This window comes from Myotis nattereri (genome assembly GCF_964212035.1).
Source record: "Myotis nattereri genome assembly, chromosome: 16".
NCBI classification, from domain to species: Eukaryota; Metazoa; Chordata; class Mammalia; order Chiroptera; family Vespertilionidae; genus Myotis; species Myotis nattereri.
The window spans coordinates 32,463,373-32,480,947 of record NC_138091.1 but is presented as its reverse complement, the minus strand read 5'-3'; the positions used below and the strand labels follow the sequence as shown (position 1 = coordinate 32,480,947).

The 17,575-nt window shown below is 44.4% G+C and overlaps 1 protein-coding gene across 1 annotated transcript in view; it reads left to right on the top strand.

Moving 5' to 3' along the window:
- Window positions 1-17,575, top strand: part of TEX14 (testis expressed 14, intercellular bridge forming factor) — a gene marked incomplete at its 5' end in the record, with an annotated part of 62,645 nt that overhangs the window by 23,448 nt on the left and 21,622 nt on the right. Inside the window, 8 exons of the mRNA XM_081110694.1 lie at window positions 1,785-2,686; window positions 3,383-3,459; window positions 5,769-5,894; window positions 6,093-6,181; window positions 7,765-8,043; window positions 9,603-9,703; window positions 11,476-11,595; window positions 15,502-15,568. Of these exons, the coding sequence (XP_080966820.1) occupies window positions 1,785-2,686; window positions 3,383-3,459; window positions 5,769-5,894; window positions 6,093-6,181; window positions 7,765-8,043; window positions 9,603-9,703; window positions 11,476-11,595; window positions 15,502-15,568 (1,761 nt within the window). The remainder of the gene's footprint in view (window positions 1-1,784; window positions 2,687-3,382; window positions 3,460-5,768; window positions 5,895-6,092; window positions 6,182-7,764; window positions 8,044-9,602; window positions 9,704-11,475; window positions 11,596-15,501; window positions 15,569-17,575) is intronic.

Sequence of the window (17,575 nt, the reverse complement as noted above, 5' to 3'; positions counted from 1 at the left end):
TTGTTCCCATGATACAGTGGAGTCTTAGGCAGTGTCTACTTTTATCAAATGCTCACCGAGAGCATAACTTTAACTGACATGAATATTTGAACTCTTATGTGTGTAAAGAAGTCTGTGAGTTTAGTCCTTAAGAGTCAGGGGCCTGTAATTTGCATGTCCTGACAGGTATGCATGTTTTTAGAAATATGTTTTTATTGATGAGAGAGAGAGAAAGAAACATCAATGGGAGCGAAACATCGATTGGCTACCTCCTGCACACCCCCTACTGGAGATCAAACCCAAAATCCAGGCATGTGCCCTGACATGGAATGGAACCATCAACCTCTTAGTGCATAAGATGATGCTCCATCAATCCACTGAGCCGCACCGGCCGGGCATGCATGTTTTCTTTTTAAACTGAATGATACATTCTGTAGGAATAGAAGGAATGCAACAAGGTTAGAATTTTATAATATACATTAGACTTTTATGTAAGAGGTGCTCCATTTTATTCCAAAGAAATTTCCTCCATTTCCCTGTCTTTGCTATATTCTTCAAAGCAATAAATAGTAATTACTACTTTTGTAGATAAGTTGCTCATTTGTGTTAAGCAGTAATTATAACTTTATATTTTAAGTCCTTATCATCTGCAGAAACTCCTTTCTTTTCACTGTACAGTCTCACAGTAAAATATATTGTACTCAAATTCAAAGAGCCAGAGGCCCAAGGATGTTTAAGTACTGATTTAGTAATAGTGTCTACTGGAACCAACCTTCTGTTTATTTACATGATTAAACTGCTGCAGTAATAGAAATGAAAGCTACGTTAATGAAAAAGGAACTCAGGAATGAGGTCATTAAATATAACTAAGTACATTTTAAATATAAATAACATGTATTTCCTGATTAGTACCAAGTAAATATCTAAACTATCTATCTTGAATTCTGATCTTAAAAGAAGGTCAGAGATAATTAGGAAGAAGTGCTTCAGATTATCAGGTTCATTTTGAAAACAATGAGTTCCTCTGAGAGTATCACCTTAGTCTTTTTATCAGAGATTTCTGCTGGCCCTTTTGTTGCTAATCCCTTTGTGTCTGCACCCTTATAATCTACTTTGCTTTTGTTTTTATCAAAGGATTCTTGTATAACTGTTTCAGGCCACATATGACTAACAAAGGGGCATTCAAGAGGGTATATATGTGGCTCTGGGAACTTTCTGGACTCAAGAGCAAAACTGGAATGACAATCCCAGGTGTGAGCTCCTGAACCACAACCACGGAGCCTAAGTGGAAGTGTCCAGTTATGCATGTTTTAAAAAAATATATATTTTTATTGATTTCCGATAGGGAGAGGGAGAGAGAGAGAAACATCAATGATGAAAGAGGAATCAATCATCAATCAGCTGCCCCTCCAGTGGGGATCAAGCTCTCAACCTGAGCATGTGCCCTGACTGGGAATTGAACCATGACCTCCTGGTTCATAGGATGATGCCCAACCACTGAACCACACCGGCCAGGCAGTTATGCATGTTTTGAGCACACTGCACCTTAAGCTTAGAACATTTCCCCCAGGGTTTGGTCCCTCCCAGATTTTCTACCTCAGCCCATGTCAAAATGGGAACTTTCTCTTAGTTAGAAACACCCTTTGCCCCGCTGTGAGTGTGTCTGGTAGTCTTCCACACCTGGGAAGGGAGTGGGAAAACAGAAAGCTGCTTTCTGCTTTCTCATGTCACTCGAGCACCACCAAGGTGCTTAGCTGCTGCATGTGATCACTCAACCGTTTGCATGTTACTGCTCGTTTCAACAGGCAGTCAGCTTCATTCACCAAGGAATCCCAGCGAGAAGGCCACACCAGATCCTCAGGTCCCAGATCCCATTCTGATGGCCAAGGAGGCTCAGAGGCAAGATGCTGCTCCTCCTGCTTGCTTTGTGGCCGGGGAGTCCAGGAGCCCCAGCTCAGGGCCGTCAAGCCTTTGCAGCTTCGAAATGAACGAAATCTACTCCCGCTGCCTGGACACGGAAGGTGACAAAGAGAAAGAGCCCCCAGGAGTTGGTTTATCTCTGGAGGGGGCCAGCCCAAACCAGGGAGGTGAGCTGGCGTCCCTGGAAGAGGAGCTGGAAAAGATGGAGAGAGAGGCATGCTGCTTTTGTGAAAAGAGTGAGAGCTCTTCGGAAGCGGACACAGAGGTCTCCTTTGAGGACTGGGACCAGCAAAATGGTTCACTTAGTTCCCCCAGCCCACCTAAGCCAGCCAGAGAAGCCAAGTGCAAGGTGAGCAAGTGGTCCAAGACCGACATGTACATCAGTAAGTGTATGCTAGATGTAAAGATCGCACAGGCAATGGCGAACCAGAATAATGAGAAAATCAAGCAGAAATTCAGCGAGTATGAGAGGAGGCTGAAGGAGCAGGAGGAGTGCCTGTCTCTGTGGGCTTCTTCAAGAATGTTTCCTAACCTCTCTCACTTGCCTGCGGCGGTGGGCCCCCCATCTTCCGTTTATATTCCTCCTGTCTTGCCGAGGGGCCAGAGGCCAGATGCGGGTGGCAACTGCCCGACCCTGGCAAGGTCTCCAAGAACAGTGAGAGACTTTCAAGGGGAACGTTTTGGCAAAAGGCCCAGGGGAAGAAGTGGCTGTGACTGGAAACCTTTTACTGCTTTCATTCAAGTCTCTGAAGAAAGCACCGGGGATTCGTCAGAAAAAAGCCACCAGGTAAAGCTAAGAAGTGGGAGGTAGGGCCTCTGAGCAGGACCTGGAGCCGGGTCCAACACTGCCCCTGGCCCATATGCCAGGGTGGACATGCACACCGCCAATTCATAGGGAGGTCCTCAGCTGTGGGGGCTCCTCTTAGCTTTGGGAAATAAGGCCTCCAGGATGGAATGCCAAGGTACTTACTCATCACCTTCCGTTCCAGACCCAACACAAAGCTCATGTCCTTTTCTGTTGAACCACATGAAATTGCTGTTTTATAGATCGAAATAATAAAGGATTGACCATTTTACATGATTCAACTTACTAATTATGGTATCTTGGGCAAGTATTAATCCCCATTCGAAATGGCTTAATCATTCAGTCCCTGCCCCAAAGCCTGCTGCCTTAATATAATAGAGGGGAGAGTTGTTGGATCTTTAATTTTAGTCTGTTTTTCTGCTCATTCTTCATTTGTGCCCTGTCTGGGTTGGGTTGCTGAGGGCCAAGATTTCTATGTAAAGAGATGTGAAGAGATGACGTACTACATGTGAAACACGCAAAGGGAAATTATCTTGGTAGATCTGGTTATTTCTACACATTTAGCAAGATTAGTTTTAAAAACAGAATGGAGAATAAAGAGGAGGATTCCTTCATCAAAACACTGACACATGTTTACTTCTTTTCCATCTGCTGACTCTTTGTGGCCCTGGAAAACAGAGCCCAGGCGAACAATTCCAGCCCGCCCAAGGAGCCAGAGACAGTTCGGAAGGAAACAGAAACCAAAATACTTGCAGGTGGGTTAACGTGCTATTGTCCTTTGTATCCCCAAGCCTTCAGACTCCCCTGTGACTCTGAGGTCACTTAATGATCTTCATACTCTAGCGACAAAGTCTGGGAGTGACGAAGGTTAGTGACACAGAAACAGATCTGGCAGGTTCCCTCTGTTCACTGAGCAAAAAGAGCAGTGTAATGGGAACTTGTAGGAGACAGCAAAGGTAAAGCACCTGGCAGGGGAATCAGACAGAGCTCATCCGCTGGCAAAAGCAAAGCACCTCGCCTTTCCAAAGCTGCCCTGATGCCTTTTCTTATAAGAAATGGCAGGCCTTCCCTTTGCCAGTGCTCCAGAAATCAAACTGTTCGGTTCAAAATGAGTGTGACTGACAGGAGGGCAGAAAGAGGGCGTCGAACACTCTCACTGTTACCCTGCAACCTCTGATTTCCAGCCGGATCAGTTAAATGAAGTCGAGTCAGCACAGATCACTGGAAGAAGAGCATATGTGTACCCTGGGTGTTTAAGAACTTAGGCAAAGCTAATTTATTTTGCATCAGGGGAATTATTATTTTTTTTAATCACATACTGTTTTTGTGATTAATCACTATGCTTTAATTATGTTCAATTTGTAACAATGAAAATACATCCTGCATATCAGATATTTACATTATGATTCGTAACAGTAGCAAAATTACAGTTATGAAGTAGCAACGAAAATAATTTTATGGTTGGGGAGGGGAATTATTAAAGGAGCATTAGATGGTTTTCAAGATAGACTAGTATGTCAATTTTAGTTTTCCTTTTCTGTGGTTAAATGACAGCATTTATCTACAGCTTTGAATTAGTACTGGAAGAAAGATCTTTTATTCTCTCCCTCAGTGGTGACTGAGATGAATGACAGGAGTCTGCTGCTCCTTTCATGTTGGTAAAAATGTACAGTACGGGAACATCAAAGAAAACCAGACATTTTAATTTAGTATATTTTATCTTTAGGAAGGGAAGAATTATTATTATTTGTTAATCCTCACCTGAGGATATTTTTCCATTGATTTTGAGAGAGAGTGGAAGGGAGGGGGAGAGACAGAAACATCGATGTGAGATAGACACATCTTTTGGTTGCCTCCTGCACACGCCCACAGCTGGGGCTCGAGCCTGCAACTAAGGTATGTGTCCTTGACCGGAATAAAACCCGAGACCCTTCAGTCCATGGGGTGATGCTCTAACCACTGAGCAAAATCAGCTGAGGCAAAGAAGGGAATTATTGAAAAACCACCTCCCTGACATCAGAAGGTTTAGCACTCATGTCATTGATAGAGGCAGATGGGGTTCCAGTATAGCCATTAGATAACAAAGCTAAACTAGGGTTGTGGCCTTCCCGGCTCAGCTCCACCCTCTTTCTCCAAAAGAACAAAAAACAGACCAAAGCTTAACATTTTGCTACCAGTCCACCTAGTCTTTTTTGTATACTTTTAAAAAACAAAAATTATATACATACATATATATTTTCTTTTTCTTTTTTTACATTTTATTGATTTTTTTACAGAGAGGAAGGAGAGGAATAGAGAGTTAGAAACATCGATGAGAGAGAAACATCGATCAGCTGCCTCCTGCACACCCTCTACTGGGGATGGGCCCACAACCCAGGTACATGCCCTTGACCGGAATTGAACCCAGGACCCTTCAGTCCGCAGGCCGACGCTCTATCCACTGAGCCACACCGGTTAGAGCACCAAATTGCTCTTTAAAGAAGCTGATCAGCTCTGACCTTTCCAATGCCAACAGTCTCTCTGCTTCCTGGTGCAGTGGGAGAAGAGGGCATTCTGGATAGCGGGATTCATATGCATGCAGAGATCACATACATTTTTTAGAGTTAGTGTAATGAACAATAAAAAAATACACTATCAGAGGATATTGAGAGGAAAAGAGACTCCCTTGTTTGCTTGGCCCAAAGTTTGTGAAAGTCAGCCAGCCAGTGGCAGGTCAGGGTCTAGAACTCAATGAAACTAGGCTTACGATCTCAGAATGTCTTTAAGATCCCTGGTGCCTTAAGTCTATCTTTACAAAGGTTATTGTGCTCTCACTGATATGTAGGTGGGGCTGTTACCAGAGAATTCTGATCGAAGGGCAGGAGCAGTTACTGAGCCATAACCGTGTTCTGTGGCACTGAGTGGAAGAGAAGGGTCTGCAACAGCCTAAGGACCAGGATTCTGTCTGGTGAAACTGTATTTTAATTGGTTTTTTCTACAATATCCAAGAGCACTTTTATCTTGAAATCTGAATTTGGAAATTAAAAAGAACCAGACCATCTGACCCAGTCCTTTCATTTCTTAGCCAGGGACAGCCTAGAGAGTCCAGTGCCCAAGCCAAAGTGGCACAGCTGAATAGTTCACTCTTCACCATGTCAGACCACCCAAAGGGACCACCAGTGGCAGCCACCCCTGTTCAGGGTCCTGCCAGGTAAGGAGTCTTGCTAGCTTAATGTTGAGGAGTCTGTCGCCCTCTGGTGGCAAGAAGGAGTCATTGCGGCCCCAGGAATGGTTCAGTCCTTTGGGTGTGCTGGTGGGCTAAGGTCGTTGGTGTCAAGAACTTGAGCAAACTGATGTGTTTGTGTCCACCCTGCTCCCCCCCCCCCTTCAAAAAACCTATACAATTTAGGATCAACATGGAATCCGTGTCTTCTGAAATATATAATACAAAGTCAAGAAATCATGAAGATGTTGGAAAGGTACACTTAAAATGGAAAAGTGAGTATAAAGTCATGGGTTCTGTTGGACAAAATGAAATTTAAAGTATATTTTAACCTGGTTGGTATCTCTTAAGTACACAGCCTATACTGCACTGTCCTCCCACATTCTTTTCTCCATAAGATTGTTCCATTTTATTTATTTATTTATTATTATTATTTTTTTAATATATTTTATTGATTTTTTACAGAGAGGAAGGGAGAGAGATAGAGAGTTAGAAACATCGATGAGAGAGAAACATCGATCAGCTGCCTCCTGCACATCTCCCACTGGGGATATGCCCGCAACCCAGGTACATGCCCTTGACCGGAATCGAACCTGGGACCTCTCAGTCCGCAGGCCGACGCTCTATCCACTGAGCCAAACCGGTTTCGGCGATTGTTCCATTTTAAAAGCAAAGCCTTTCTGATTACTAACTGCAGAAGAGAAGTGCTTTTTATTCACTTCTAGGCCACATAAGAAATGTTTCTATTATATTCGGATGTAAATTACATAAGTGTAGTAAACATATACAATATGGGTATTTGAGATGCACCATTATTAGCTTAGAAACCCTGCAGTGTCACTTTCACATATCCTGTGGGCATTATCCTTTTGTGTCAGTTTTATCTTGTAAGCTTAAAAGGATATGATGTCCATGCCTTTTAAAAAATATTTTTAGCCCTGACCAGTTTGGCTCAGTGGATAGAGCGTCGGCCTGCGGACTCAAGGTTCCCAGGTTCGATTCCGGTCAAGGGCATGTACCTTGGTTGTGGGCACATACTCAGTAGGGAGTGTGCAGGAGGCAGCTGGTCGATGTTTCTCTCTCATCGATGTTTCTAACTCTCTATCCCTCTCCCTTCTTCTCTGTAAACAGTCAATAAATACATTAAAAAAAATTTTTTTGAAAAATATTTTTATTGATATCAGAGAGGAAGGGAGAGGGAGAAAGAGATAGAAACATCAATGATGAGAGAGAGTCATTGATCAGCTGCCTCTTGCACCCCACCCCCACCCCCCCACCACTGGAGATTGAGCCCGAAACCCAGGCATGTGCCCTTGACCAGAATTGAACCTAGGACCCTTCGGTCTGCAGGCTGATGCTCTTACCAATGAGTCAAACCAGCTAGGCACGATGTTTATGCTTTTTTTTTTTTTTTTTAAACACTAATGCTAAGTACATTAGCAAAAGTATAGAACATTTGGAATGAAAACACACACATATATGCCCACCTCCAAAATATGAACTCATCATGGCCTAGAAAGCCTAGACAAACTCAAACAGAATCCTGTGGAATCTCTACAGACGGGGGGCTTTAGGTGTCACTTCCTTGTGACATCTTCAGAGCAAGAAGGTCCATCTGCCTAGAATTCAGTAACAAGGGCTGTAACTAACAGATTCTTTTGCCCTGTCTTCACTCTGTCATCAATTCTCTCCCCTCTTCAAGCAAAACAGGGTAAGCTACAGGTGATGGAATTCTAAAAAGGCATATTTTTGTGACAATACGAGCTATAAAAGTATTATATAGCTCTTTAAGAATCAAAAGCTTTTGTGTCCAATATCCATGGTGCTGTTTTAAATAACGACTTTCTTTTGTATCCAGTGGAGGTTAAAAAAATGGCGGAGAAAGCAGCTGCTGGGCAGCTGGCTGTACCTCCTTGGCATCCTCAGAGTAGCTCGACTTTAGAGAATGAGGCTGAGGCTGAGAACGAGCCTGATCCCTTGCTGCAGCCTCCCATTAGGGACCCTGAGAATGGGACTTGGCGGCGCGTTGTAGAGTATTCCAGGGAAAATGCGCCAGGAGGGAATGGCAGGCGTGACAAAACAGACAGTGGTGACCATGAGGACGACCAGCGTGGCAGACAGCCTGGAAGCTTCCCCAGTAAGTTCAGTTGGAGGAATTGGGGTGGGCGAACTCTATCACATAATCAGCTCTCAAAGCCAAGAGAACCTCCTGGAATGTTTCCTTTGCTTGGTCCTCTCCTTCCCAACTGCCTGGGAACCCTGCGTTCGAGGGGAAAGCAACATGCCCTTTTGATCCCACTGTTCCTCCCACAGGTAAAGAAATCGGGAGATTCTTGAGTTTTTCTACTGTTTTCTACCCATTTTTTCAAATCCAGTAAAATAATCCCCATGCACTGAACCTGGGGCTGGGTGTAACCTAGCAAGGAATTGAACCTTTCCTACCTGAGGGCAGTGGTGGACAGCCCTTCCTACTGTCCATTTCTTTGCATTGCACTTTAAGCTGGAAAATTCCACTGGCTCTCAGAGAGTCTATGCCAGAGGAACTTTTGGCTCTCATCACTTTATAGATTTCTTTTTTATTTATTTATTTATTTATTTAATTTTTTTTTAAATATATTTTATTGATTTTTCACAGAGAAGAAGGGAGAGAGATAGAGAGTTAGAAACATCGATGAGAGAGAAACATCGATCAGCTGCCTCCTGCACATCTCCTACTGGGGATGTGCACGCAACCCAAGTACATGCCCTTGACCGGAATCGAACCCGGGATCTCTCAGTCCACAGGCCGACGCTCTATCCACTGAGCCAAACCGGTCTCGGCTCTTTATAGATTTCTACGTTAAAACTGCAGGCTGTGTATTTCCACTTGGTAATTTGCTTGCAATCAAGGCATAGGATGTTATTTCACAGTTGTTTACAAGTCAAAGAAAGGAACATGTAAAATGATCATCTATTTTAGGAATAAAATCTATTGGCTTACGGGTTTTTTATTGTTTTGTTTTGGGTTTTTTGGTACTTTTTAGTGTTTGTCAAGCCCCAGTTTTGACTGGGTGGATGATTCAGGAATGCATGTTGGGGCCAGGCTATGCTAACAGACTCCACTCTCTAGACCAGAGGTAGGGAATGTCTGGTCCATGGGCCATATAAGGTTCATGAAATCATTTGGTCTGCCTCCTCCCAAGGCATTAGAGGGTGAGTTAATTAAATGTTTAACCAAATATAGCAGGTTAATTTTTTTAAAAAAATATATTTTATTGATTTTTTTTACAGAGAGGAAGGGAGAGAGATAGTCAGAAACATCGATGAGAGAGAAACATCGACCAGCCGCCTCCTGCACATCCCCCACCGGGGATGTGCCCGCAACCCAGGTACATGCCCTTGACCGGAATCGAACCTGGGACCTTTCAGTCCGCAGGCCGACGCTCTATCCACTGAGCCAAACCGGTTTTGGCAGCAGGTTAATTTTTAAGTTGATAATTTTGTATGCCCACGAATGATGTTATAAATATCCAAATGGCCCTTGGCAGAAACAAGGTTCCGCACCCCAGCTCTAGACTGAACCTGACCACGCCACATGGGATGTGGCCATGCTGAGCAGAATATGCATGCATCACTTCTCTCACGCTGCCCTTTGCCCTTTCGTGCCATCTGAATACCTCAGAATGACTGTGGCCTTGGTTGTGTCATAATCATTAGGTATCAGTCACCTGTCCCCCAGAAAAAGTGAGGAGCCCGAGCATAGTGAAGTCTTTCAAGCACGTTCTGAAGCGCCTGTGGTCATTGAGAAATCTTGCAACGTAAGTAATATGTTCCAGAGAGCCAGGTTGAATCCAAGGACCTAATAAAGTAGAAATGAGGTGTTGCTACGTATTATGACATGGAAATAGTATCTGTAGTAGTACTTTCTTGTTGGAGTATGTGCCCTCATGTCTCTGACGTGAATGAAGTCTTTACCTCCCTGCCCTTTACTTTTTGAGTCAGTTCAACTCAAAGCATTGTGTCTCTTGGAGCTTGGGGGGAACACAGACAAGCGTCGGGTTCAGCGCTGGCTCTAGAGCTTCCCATCTAGTTGGGTGGACAGGACCAACTTGGAAACACAGCGTGGGTTAGATACCAAAGCTGCTGGCCCAGCAGGTGACTGAGGCCAGATTGGAGAAGGACAAGCAAGAACAGGATTATGATGAGAGCACCTTCACCTGGATGTCCTCTAAGACCCAGATTCCGCTCTCAACTCAGTGGAAGGAATATGTTCATGCCTGACAACTGCGCCCCAGCAGGACCTGTGGGGTTCAGTCATTTCCTGGCATTTGCATTGAGGTTACAGCTTTGCTTCAGGGGTTTAATACATCCTTGAAGCCTGCAATTGGGCCACAGTCCAGCCAGACTAAGAAACCAAATTTTTTTAATCATTTTTGACATGGGGCCAGAATCACTTAAAGAATATAAATAGCAATTGAGAATGAAACATTATAAAAATACAATTGTGATAACATTTTAGGTCTCTCAGAGAACTTACTACAGTATTTTAACACTGCACATAAACCACTCACAGGATAATTTATCCCTTCTATCACATGGCGGCCAGAAGGACATGCTGTATTAAGCAGACTGGCTTGGCTAGAGAAGCAGGCCTGTCAGGGAAGTGGGGAAGGGATGGGGGGCCGGGCTTGCCTGAGAAGTTTCAATTCGATATGAGGGATAGGAGAGCAGCGACTAAGTGCCCAGGAAGAGGAAACATGTGGCAAAAGCATTGTCCAAGGAAATAAACCACAAAACCTCTGCAAAGGAATGATTGAAGGTGAGGAAAGGAGCCAGTTGCCTGCCATGTGAGGATCAGGGCCTGAACGTAGAGAAATGAGCAGAAAGGGAAGGGGTGGAGCAGAGATGCTGAAGAAATAACTGTTATGTTAAAATGTTTAATTTTGGGGCTTGGCCCGTGTGGCTCAGTGGTTGAACATTGACCCATGAACCAAGAAGTCCTGGTTCTAATCTCTAAAAATTAATGAAAAAAATATCCTTGGGAGAGGATTAACAAAAAATAATTTAAATTTTTTTTTTTTTTTTTGCTTTCACTATTGAGGTTGCATTGCTATTTTAAAAATCATGATCCTCCCCTTGCCTTTAAACTGTAACAACACCCGAGGGACTCCCCGGTTCCGAGCAGTCTCAGCCTTCTCATCTGGAGGATTATGCCAGCATATGGACTGCGGCTATGAGCGAGGATCAGGGCACTTAAATTCAGTCCTCAGCTTGAGGTGTCCAGGGCCTTTCTTCTTAGAATTTTGGAGCAGAAAGGTTGCCCAGCCCTTTTCCCCTTCATTGTGCAGGTGAGGACGCTGAGACTGAGGATGAGGATGGTCCTTCTGTTCACAGCTTGCGGTGGGGAAGGAGGGCAGAGGCAGGAGGGCAAGCAGGCAGGAAGGGCCAGCTCAGAGAGGGTCACCCTAACTGCCGGGTAATGTTAGATGCCCTGTTATTCACACTGCATCCCACTGTAGGACATTGCCTTTAAGTTGGTGTTCTTTACCATGAGCACCAACTTAAAAGCAATGTCCTACATTACCAATAGGATCAGTCCTGGCCATCAGTTGGTTCACCGGAGTCTTCGGAGGTCATAAGAAATGAATTTTTAACACCAGACAATGAGTATCCTTACTCCCCAACGGCTCAAGAAAACTTAGTTCGAGAGGTAAGAATTTACAGTTCAGAGTAAGGCACATTTCAGCTTTCTCCATCGCCTTATTCCTTTAAAAAAATTTTTTTTAAGTTGATTTCAGAGAGGAAGGGAGAGGGGGAGAGAGAGAGTAACATCAATGATGAGAGAAGATCATTGATTGGCTACCTCCTGCACGCCCCCTACTGGGGATTGAGCCCATAACCCAGGCATGTGCCCTTGACTGGGAATCGAACTGTGATCTCTGGGTTCATAGGTCGAGGCTCAACCACTAAGCCATGCCAGTGGGGTGCCTTATTCCTTTTAAATTATTTCTATTGGGGAAAAATAGATTACATATAAAAGTATATAATGTCAACTTAATCAGTATTTTCATGCACTTTGAAAAAAATCTGAAAAATAAGACTTTTGAGAATGGAAGGTCAAATGTATTTTCTCCCAAATGCATGGTCCCTGCATTTATTTATATAGCACCATGTACTTTTTTCAAAGCACTTTATCTTATCTAATTCACATATCCTTTCTGGGGACAGGAAAAGGATCTGCTATTATTTTTCTGTAAAGAAGAACTGGTGATCGGAGATGTGGGGAATTAGCCCTGGCCTACCGGGCTTGGTGGTGGGAGAGCCAGAATTAGAGCAAGGTCCCTCAGCGAATGTGAATCTGTCCAGCACACTGGGTTTTCTCGGGAATATAGCTTTAGCAAGAACCTATTTGTACAGAGTATTTTCTTTTATAAAATGAAACTCACTGGATTTACTTATACAATTTCTACCTCAGCTCCTCACTAATCTGCCACCCTTGTTAGATCTTTTACCAGTATGGAAGGTGGGGTAGAGGAAAGAGAAGATCGTCCATGTCAGTCACAGCATTTGACTGATAAGAATTCAGTGATGCATCAAAAAGCATTACTTCCACTTGTCTGCACTTCTGAAAACTCAGAGCAGTTTCCATTATTAATCCTTTCAACATTCTTGATTTTACTGTGAGCATACTGGGACAGTATGAAAATCTTTTTAAAAAAATATATTTTTATTGATTTCAGAGAGGAAGGGAGAGAGAGAGAGAGAGAAACATCGATTGAGGACAGAGAGGAGAACCAAGATGGCGGCATAGGTTAACGCCGGAGTTTGCTGCTTTGAACAACTACTTCAAAAGTGAAACTAAAAGACAGAAGGGACATCACCCAGAACCACAGGAACGCTGGCTGAGTGGAAGTCCTACAACTAGGAGGAAAGAGAAACGCATACGGACACTCAGAGGAGGCGCAGTGCTGAAGTCAAATTCTGAAGTGCGGAGTGCGCGGAGCGGGCTGGCGGCGGAGGGCGCGGTTGGCGTTTTCAATCGGGAGGGAGTCGCAGACTCTGAGCTCCAGATACAGGCGAGTCTTTAGGGACCCAGACTCAAACGGGAGAAGCGGGACTGTCTGGCTTCGGTCAGAGCGAGTGCAGCTTTCTCTCTGAGCTTTGCAGCGGGTGCTGGGACTCAGAGAGGCAGAGCCCCTGGGGACAGGACTGAGAGCTGCCATAACTGCTCTCTCCGGCCCACCCTATTGATCCTGTGCGACCCGCCCCGCCCAAGCCCTGTACAGAGGAATTTGCCGGATAGCCTCAGGCAAAGGCTAGATTAGCACCTCCCTAGAGGACAGAAGTTCTCTCACTGCAGACACAGCTGATTCTCATAGCCACTTGGCCTGGAGGTCAAACCCTCCCTGGAATTAGCTACAACAATCAAGATTTAACTATAAGACTGTGCACAAAGACCACTAGGGGGTGCACCAAGGAAGCATAACAAAATGCGGAGACAAAGAAACAGGACAAAATTGTCAATGGAAGATATAGAGTTCAGAACCACACTTTTAAGGTCTCTCAAGAACTGTTTAGAAGCCGCCGATAAACTTAATGAGATCTACAAGAAAACTAATGAGACCCTCGATGTTATATTGGGGAACCAACTAGAAATTAAGCATACACGGACTGAAATAACGAATATTATACAGACTCCCGACAGCAGACCAGAGGAGCGCAAGAATCAAGTCAATGATTTGAAATGCGAGGAAGCAAAAAACACCCAACCGGAAAAGCAAAATGAAAAAAGAATCCAAAAATGCGAGGATAGTGTAAGGAGCCTCTGGGACAGCTTCAAGCGTACCAACATCAGAATTATAGGGGTGCCAGAAGATGAGAGAGACCAAGATATTGAAAACCTATTTGAAGAAATAATGACAGAAAACTTCCCCCACCTCGTGAAAGAAATGGACTTACAGGTCCAAGAAGCGCAGAGAACCCCAAACAAAAGGAATCCAAAGAGGACCACACCAAGACACATCATAATTAAAATGCCAAGAGCAAAAGACAAAGAGAGAATCTTAAAAGCAGCAAGAAAAAGAAAGTCAGTTCCCTATAAGGGAATACCCATACGACTGGCAGCTGATTTCTCAACAGAAACTTTGCAGGCCAGAAGGGAGTGGCAAGAAATATTCAAAGTGATGAATACCAAGAACCTACAACCAAGATTACTTTATCCAGCAAAGCTATCATTCAGAATTGAAGGTCAGATAAAGAGCTTCACAGATAAGGAAAAGCTAAAGGAGTTCATCACCACCAAGCCAGGATTATATGAAATGCTGAAAGGTATCCTTTAAGAAGAGGAAGAGGAAGAAAAAGGTAAAGATACAAATTATGAACAACAAATATGCATCTATCAACAAGTGAAACTAAGAATCAAGTGAATAAATAATCCGATGAACAGAATGAACTGGTGATTATAATAGAATCAGGGACATAGAAAGGGAATGGACTGACTATTCTTGGGGGGGAAAGGTGTGTGGGAGATGCAGGAAGAGACTGGACAAAAATCGTGCACCTATGGATGAGGACAGTGGGTGGGGAGTGAGGGCGGAGGGTGGGGCAGGAACTGGGAGGAGGGGAGTTATGGGGGGGGGAAAAAAAAAAAGAAAGAAACATCAATGATGGCCGAACCGGTTTGGCTCAGTGGATAGAGCATCGGCCTGAGGACTGAAGGGTCCCGGGTTCGATTCCGGTCAAGGGCATGTATCTTGGTTGCGGGCACATCCCCACTGGGGGGTGTGCAGGAGGCAGCTGATTGATCTCTCTCATCAATGTTTCTGACTCTCTATCCCTCTCCCTTCTTCACTGTAAAAACTCAATAAAATATATTAAAAAAAAAAAAGAAACATCAGTGATGAAAGAGAATCATTGATTGGCTGCTTCCTGCATGCCCCCCACTGGGGATCGAGCCCACAACCCGGGCATGTGCCCTTGACCAGAATCGAACCCGGGACCCTTCAGTCCATAGGCTGATGCTCTATCCACTGAGCCAAACCAGCTGGGGCTGAAAATCTTTAATAAAAAGATAGAATACATATGTATATATACAGAGTATATACATATATAAAAAGTATAACATAGAAAAAGTACACCAATCTCAAGTGTTCAGCTCGTGAACTTTCACAAAGTGAATACATACATGTAACCAGCACCCAGATCAAGAAACAGAACATTATTGGTTCCGGAAAAGACCCACTTTGTGCCTCCTCCCCATCACTGCCTCCCTTCAAAGGAACCAGTGTTCTGCCTTCTTATCCCATGGAATAGCTTTGCAGTCTGGGCCATTTTTTCAGCTCTTTAGCTCTTCTGATAAAGCTCCCAGGAATCAGAACATCTTTGTTGGAAAGTTGGGGTGAGGAGTGTATAATGATGAAGGGAAAGTCACGTTACAATGGAAGGTGGGGGGAGGCCTTGTTGAGGAGGAACATAGTGTCTGCAAAGCAGGCTTATTCTTTTTCTATAAAATATGCAGGAATCTTACAAAGATTTTCCATGTTTAAGGACACCTGGAAATTCTCAACCTTTTGATGATATGTCTGCCTCCACTGAGCCTCCTTTCTTTCTTTTGTAGACCTCAGGTCCCATAGAAGAGGACTTCGAAGGAATGCAAGAGGCATTTGCTCAATGTCAAGTCTCTGGTAATAGCCATTAGGGCAGATTCCTTTGAGAATCACTTGCCTTCACTTTGTGTCGAAACACGGATGTTTGGAGTAGGAGCGGTCCTTAGAGATGACGTCTCCAGGCCTTTCATTTTACAGATTAGAAAACCTAGGCTCAGTGAATTCCCTTCATTAGAATGAATCTCTTGCCCCTCACCTGCCTCAAGCCATCCACATGTTACTATACCTCCCCTGGAGTCCTTATGGCATGTGTTGAAGTTGTTGTTTCTTTTTTCCCTCTAGTCTTTCACTAGATTTAAGGCTTCTTCATGGCACATACTAGGTGATCAGTTATCTTTGCTGAGCTGACCTGAAGGATTTGCCCAGCCCACAGAGCTAGTTATTGACACAACCAGAACTAGAACTTGGTTGCTATGTCTTTCTCCACTCTGAAAGGCAGCGTTTCACCGTCATTTTCCTTTGCTTGCTTTGCATCTTAGCAAAGAGTTAATAACAGCCAGTAGTGCAGAGTCAGCAGCATAACATCCTCCCCTTGGGAGGGCTTCGGTTCTATCTAGCTTAGCGACTGCTTCCTGTGACATGGCAAGTTAACCTTGGATCACAAGACAAGATATAAGTGAATCCCTGATTCTGATACAGACATTTGAAAATTGTATACTTTTGCTCTCTTAAGGTATGTCACCATATGTTTTAAAACCAGAGTTATCCACCTACCAAGCCATGTAGCTGTCCACAGTCATGTCTCAACACTCTGCCTCCAGCCAGGCAGGGCGGGCTTGGGCTGTGAACTCCTCTTCCTCCTGCTGCACACTCCAGCTTCCATCTCTAACCTGATCCAGGCTCTGATCAAAGCTGGAAGCATTTTAAGAAGCTGTAAGCTAACAGAATTCAGGGGTGGGGATGTCCAGAACGTGGGCCGTATAAAGCCCTGGAAATCATTTGGTCTGGCCTGCCAGGGCAACTGCAGGTGGACTAGAAATTCAATAAATCTAGGAGCTTTTTTCATAGCAACATAAATTTATATTACGTGAATGATGTTATAAATATCCAAATAGCCCTTGGCGGAAAAAAGGTTCCCCACCCTGTTTTAGATGAACAGTTATAGTCTCAGGATAATAAGTATTAAAAGTTCACAGGCCTAGGTCTTGGGCCACCCACTTCTTTTTGAGGAGCCTCTATCCATGATCACTTTCTGGGTGAGCCTGGCCGGCACACGGCCACTTCGCTTATGTTTGGAAGAGGGTCGAGTGGAATAGAGAAGTTTGGGGCAGACAGGTCAGAAAACCTGGGCTAGTTCCATCCAGACATCTGCAGTCCACGAAGAAGCCTCTGATGTCTACTGTTTCATTCTTTCGGCCTCTCTTCCCACTTTTCTGCTAGGGCTCTGATACATACGCTCTCCACACCAGGCGATGAAACAAGGGTCACAATTGGACACATGCTGGCTTCTAAGACCACTTCTGCCACTGATGCTCTTTCTGTATCACCTTGGGCAAGTCACTTCACCGAGGTTGCACTGTCCCTTTGTATAAAGTAAAGGAGATGGTCAGACTCAAATCTCTAAATTCCCCTCCTTCTCTGAATTGTGCTTATTAGGAATTCATTTATGCTTTCTAGTATTTGAAAGAGGGCCACAGGAAGAACCCCCGTGTGCCTTCACTGATAGGGTTTCAGAGCTCCTTGGTACCTGCTTACGATGGCGTTGTTCTCTGGGCCTCCCCATTGCCCACCAGACTACCTGGACCTAAGGGATGGGAGGGGGGTCATGAGCATTTGCCAGTAGGGCCGGCTGATCTGCCCCTTCTCTGTAAGCCACAGCAGTACAGTGGTGGGAAGGAAAATGGACACTGGCCCTGTCTGCCCAGAGGTCTGCACAGTATCTCTGAGCATCCAGGAGGACAGAAGACAGTTGAATTAGCTCCTTAGTACTCGAGACCCCAGCCCTACTCCTTAAGTGGTTTTTGATGGCCGAGAGGCACAGTTAGCACTCTGGGAAAGCTCAGTTAATGGTTTTTCCTATTTGGG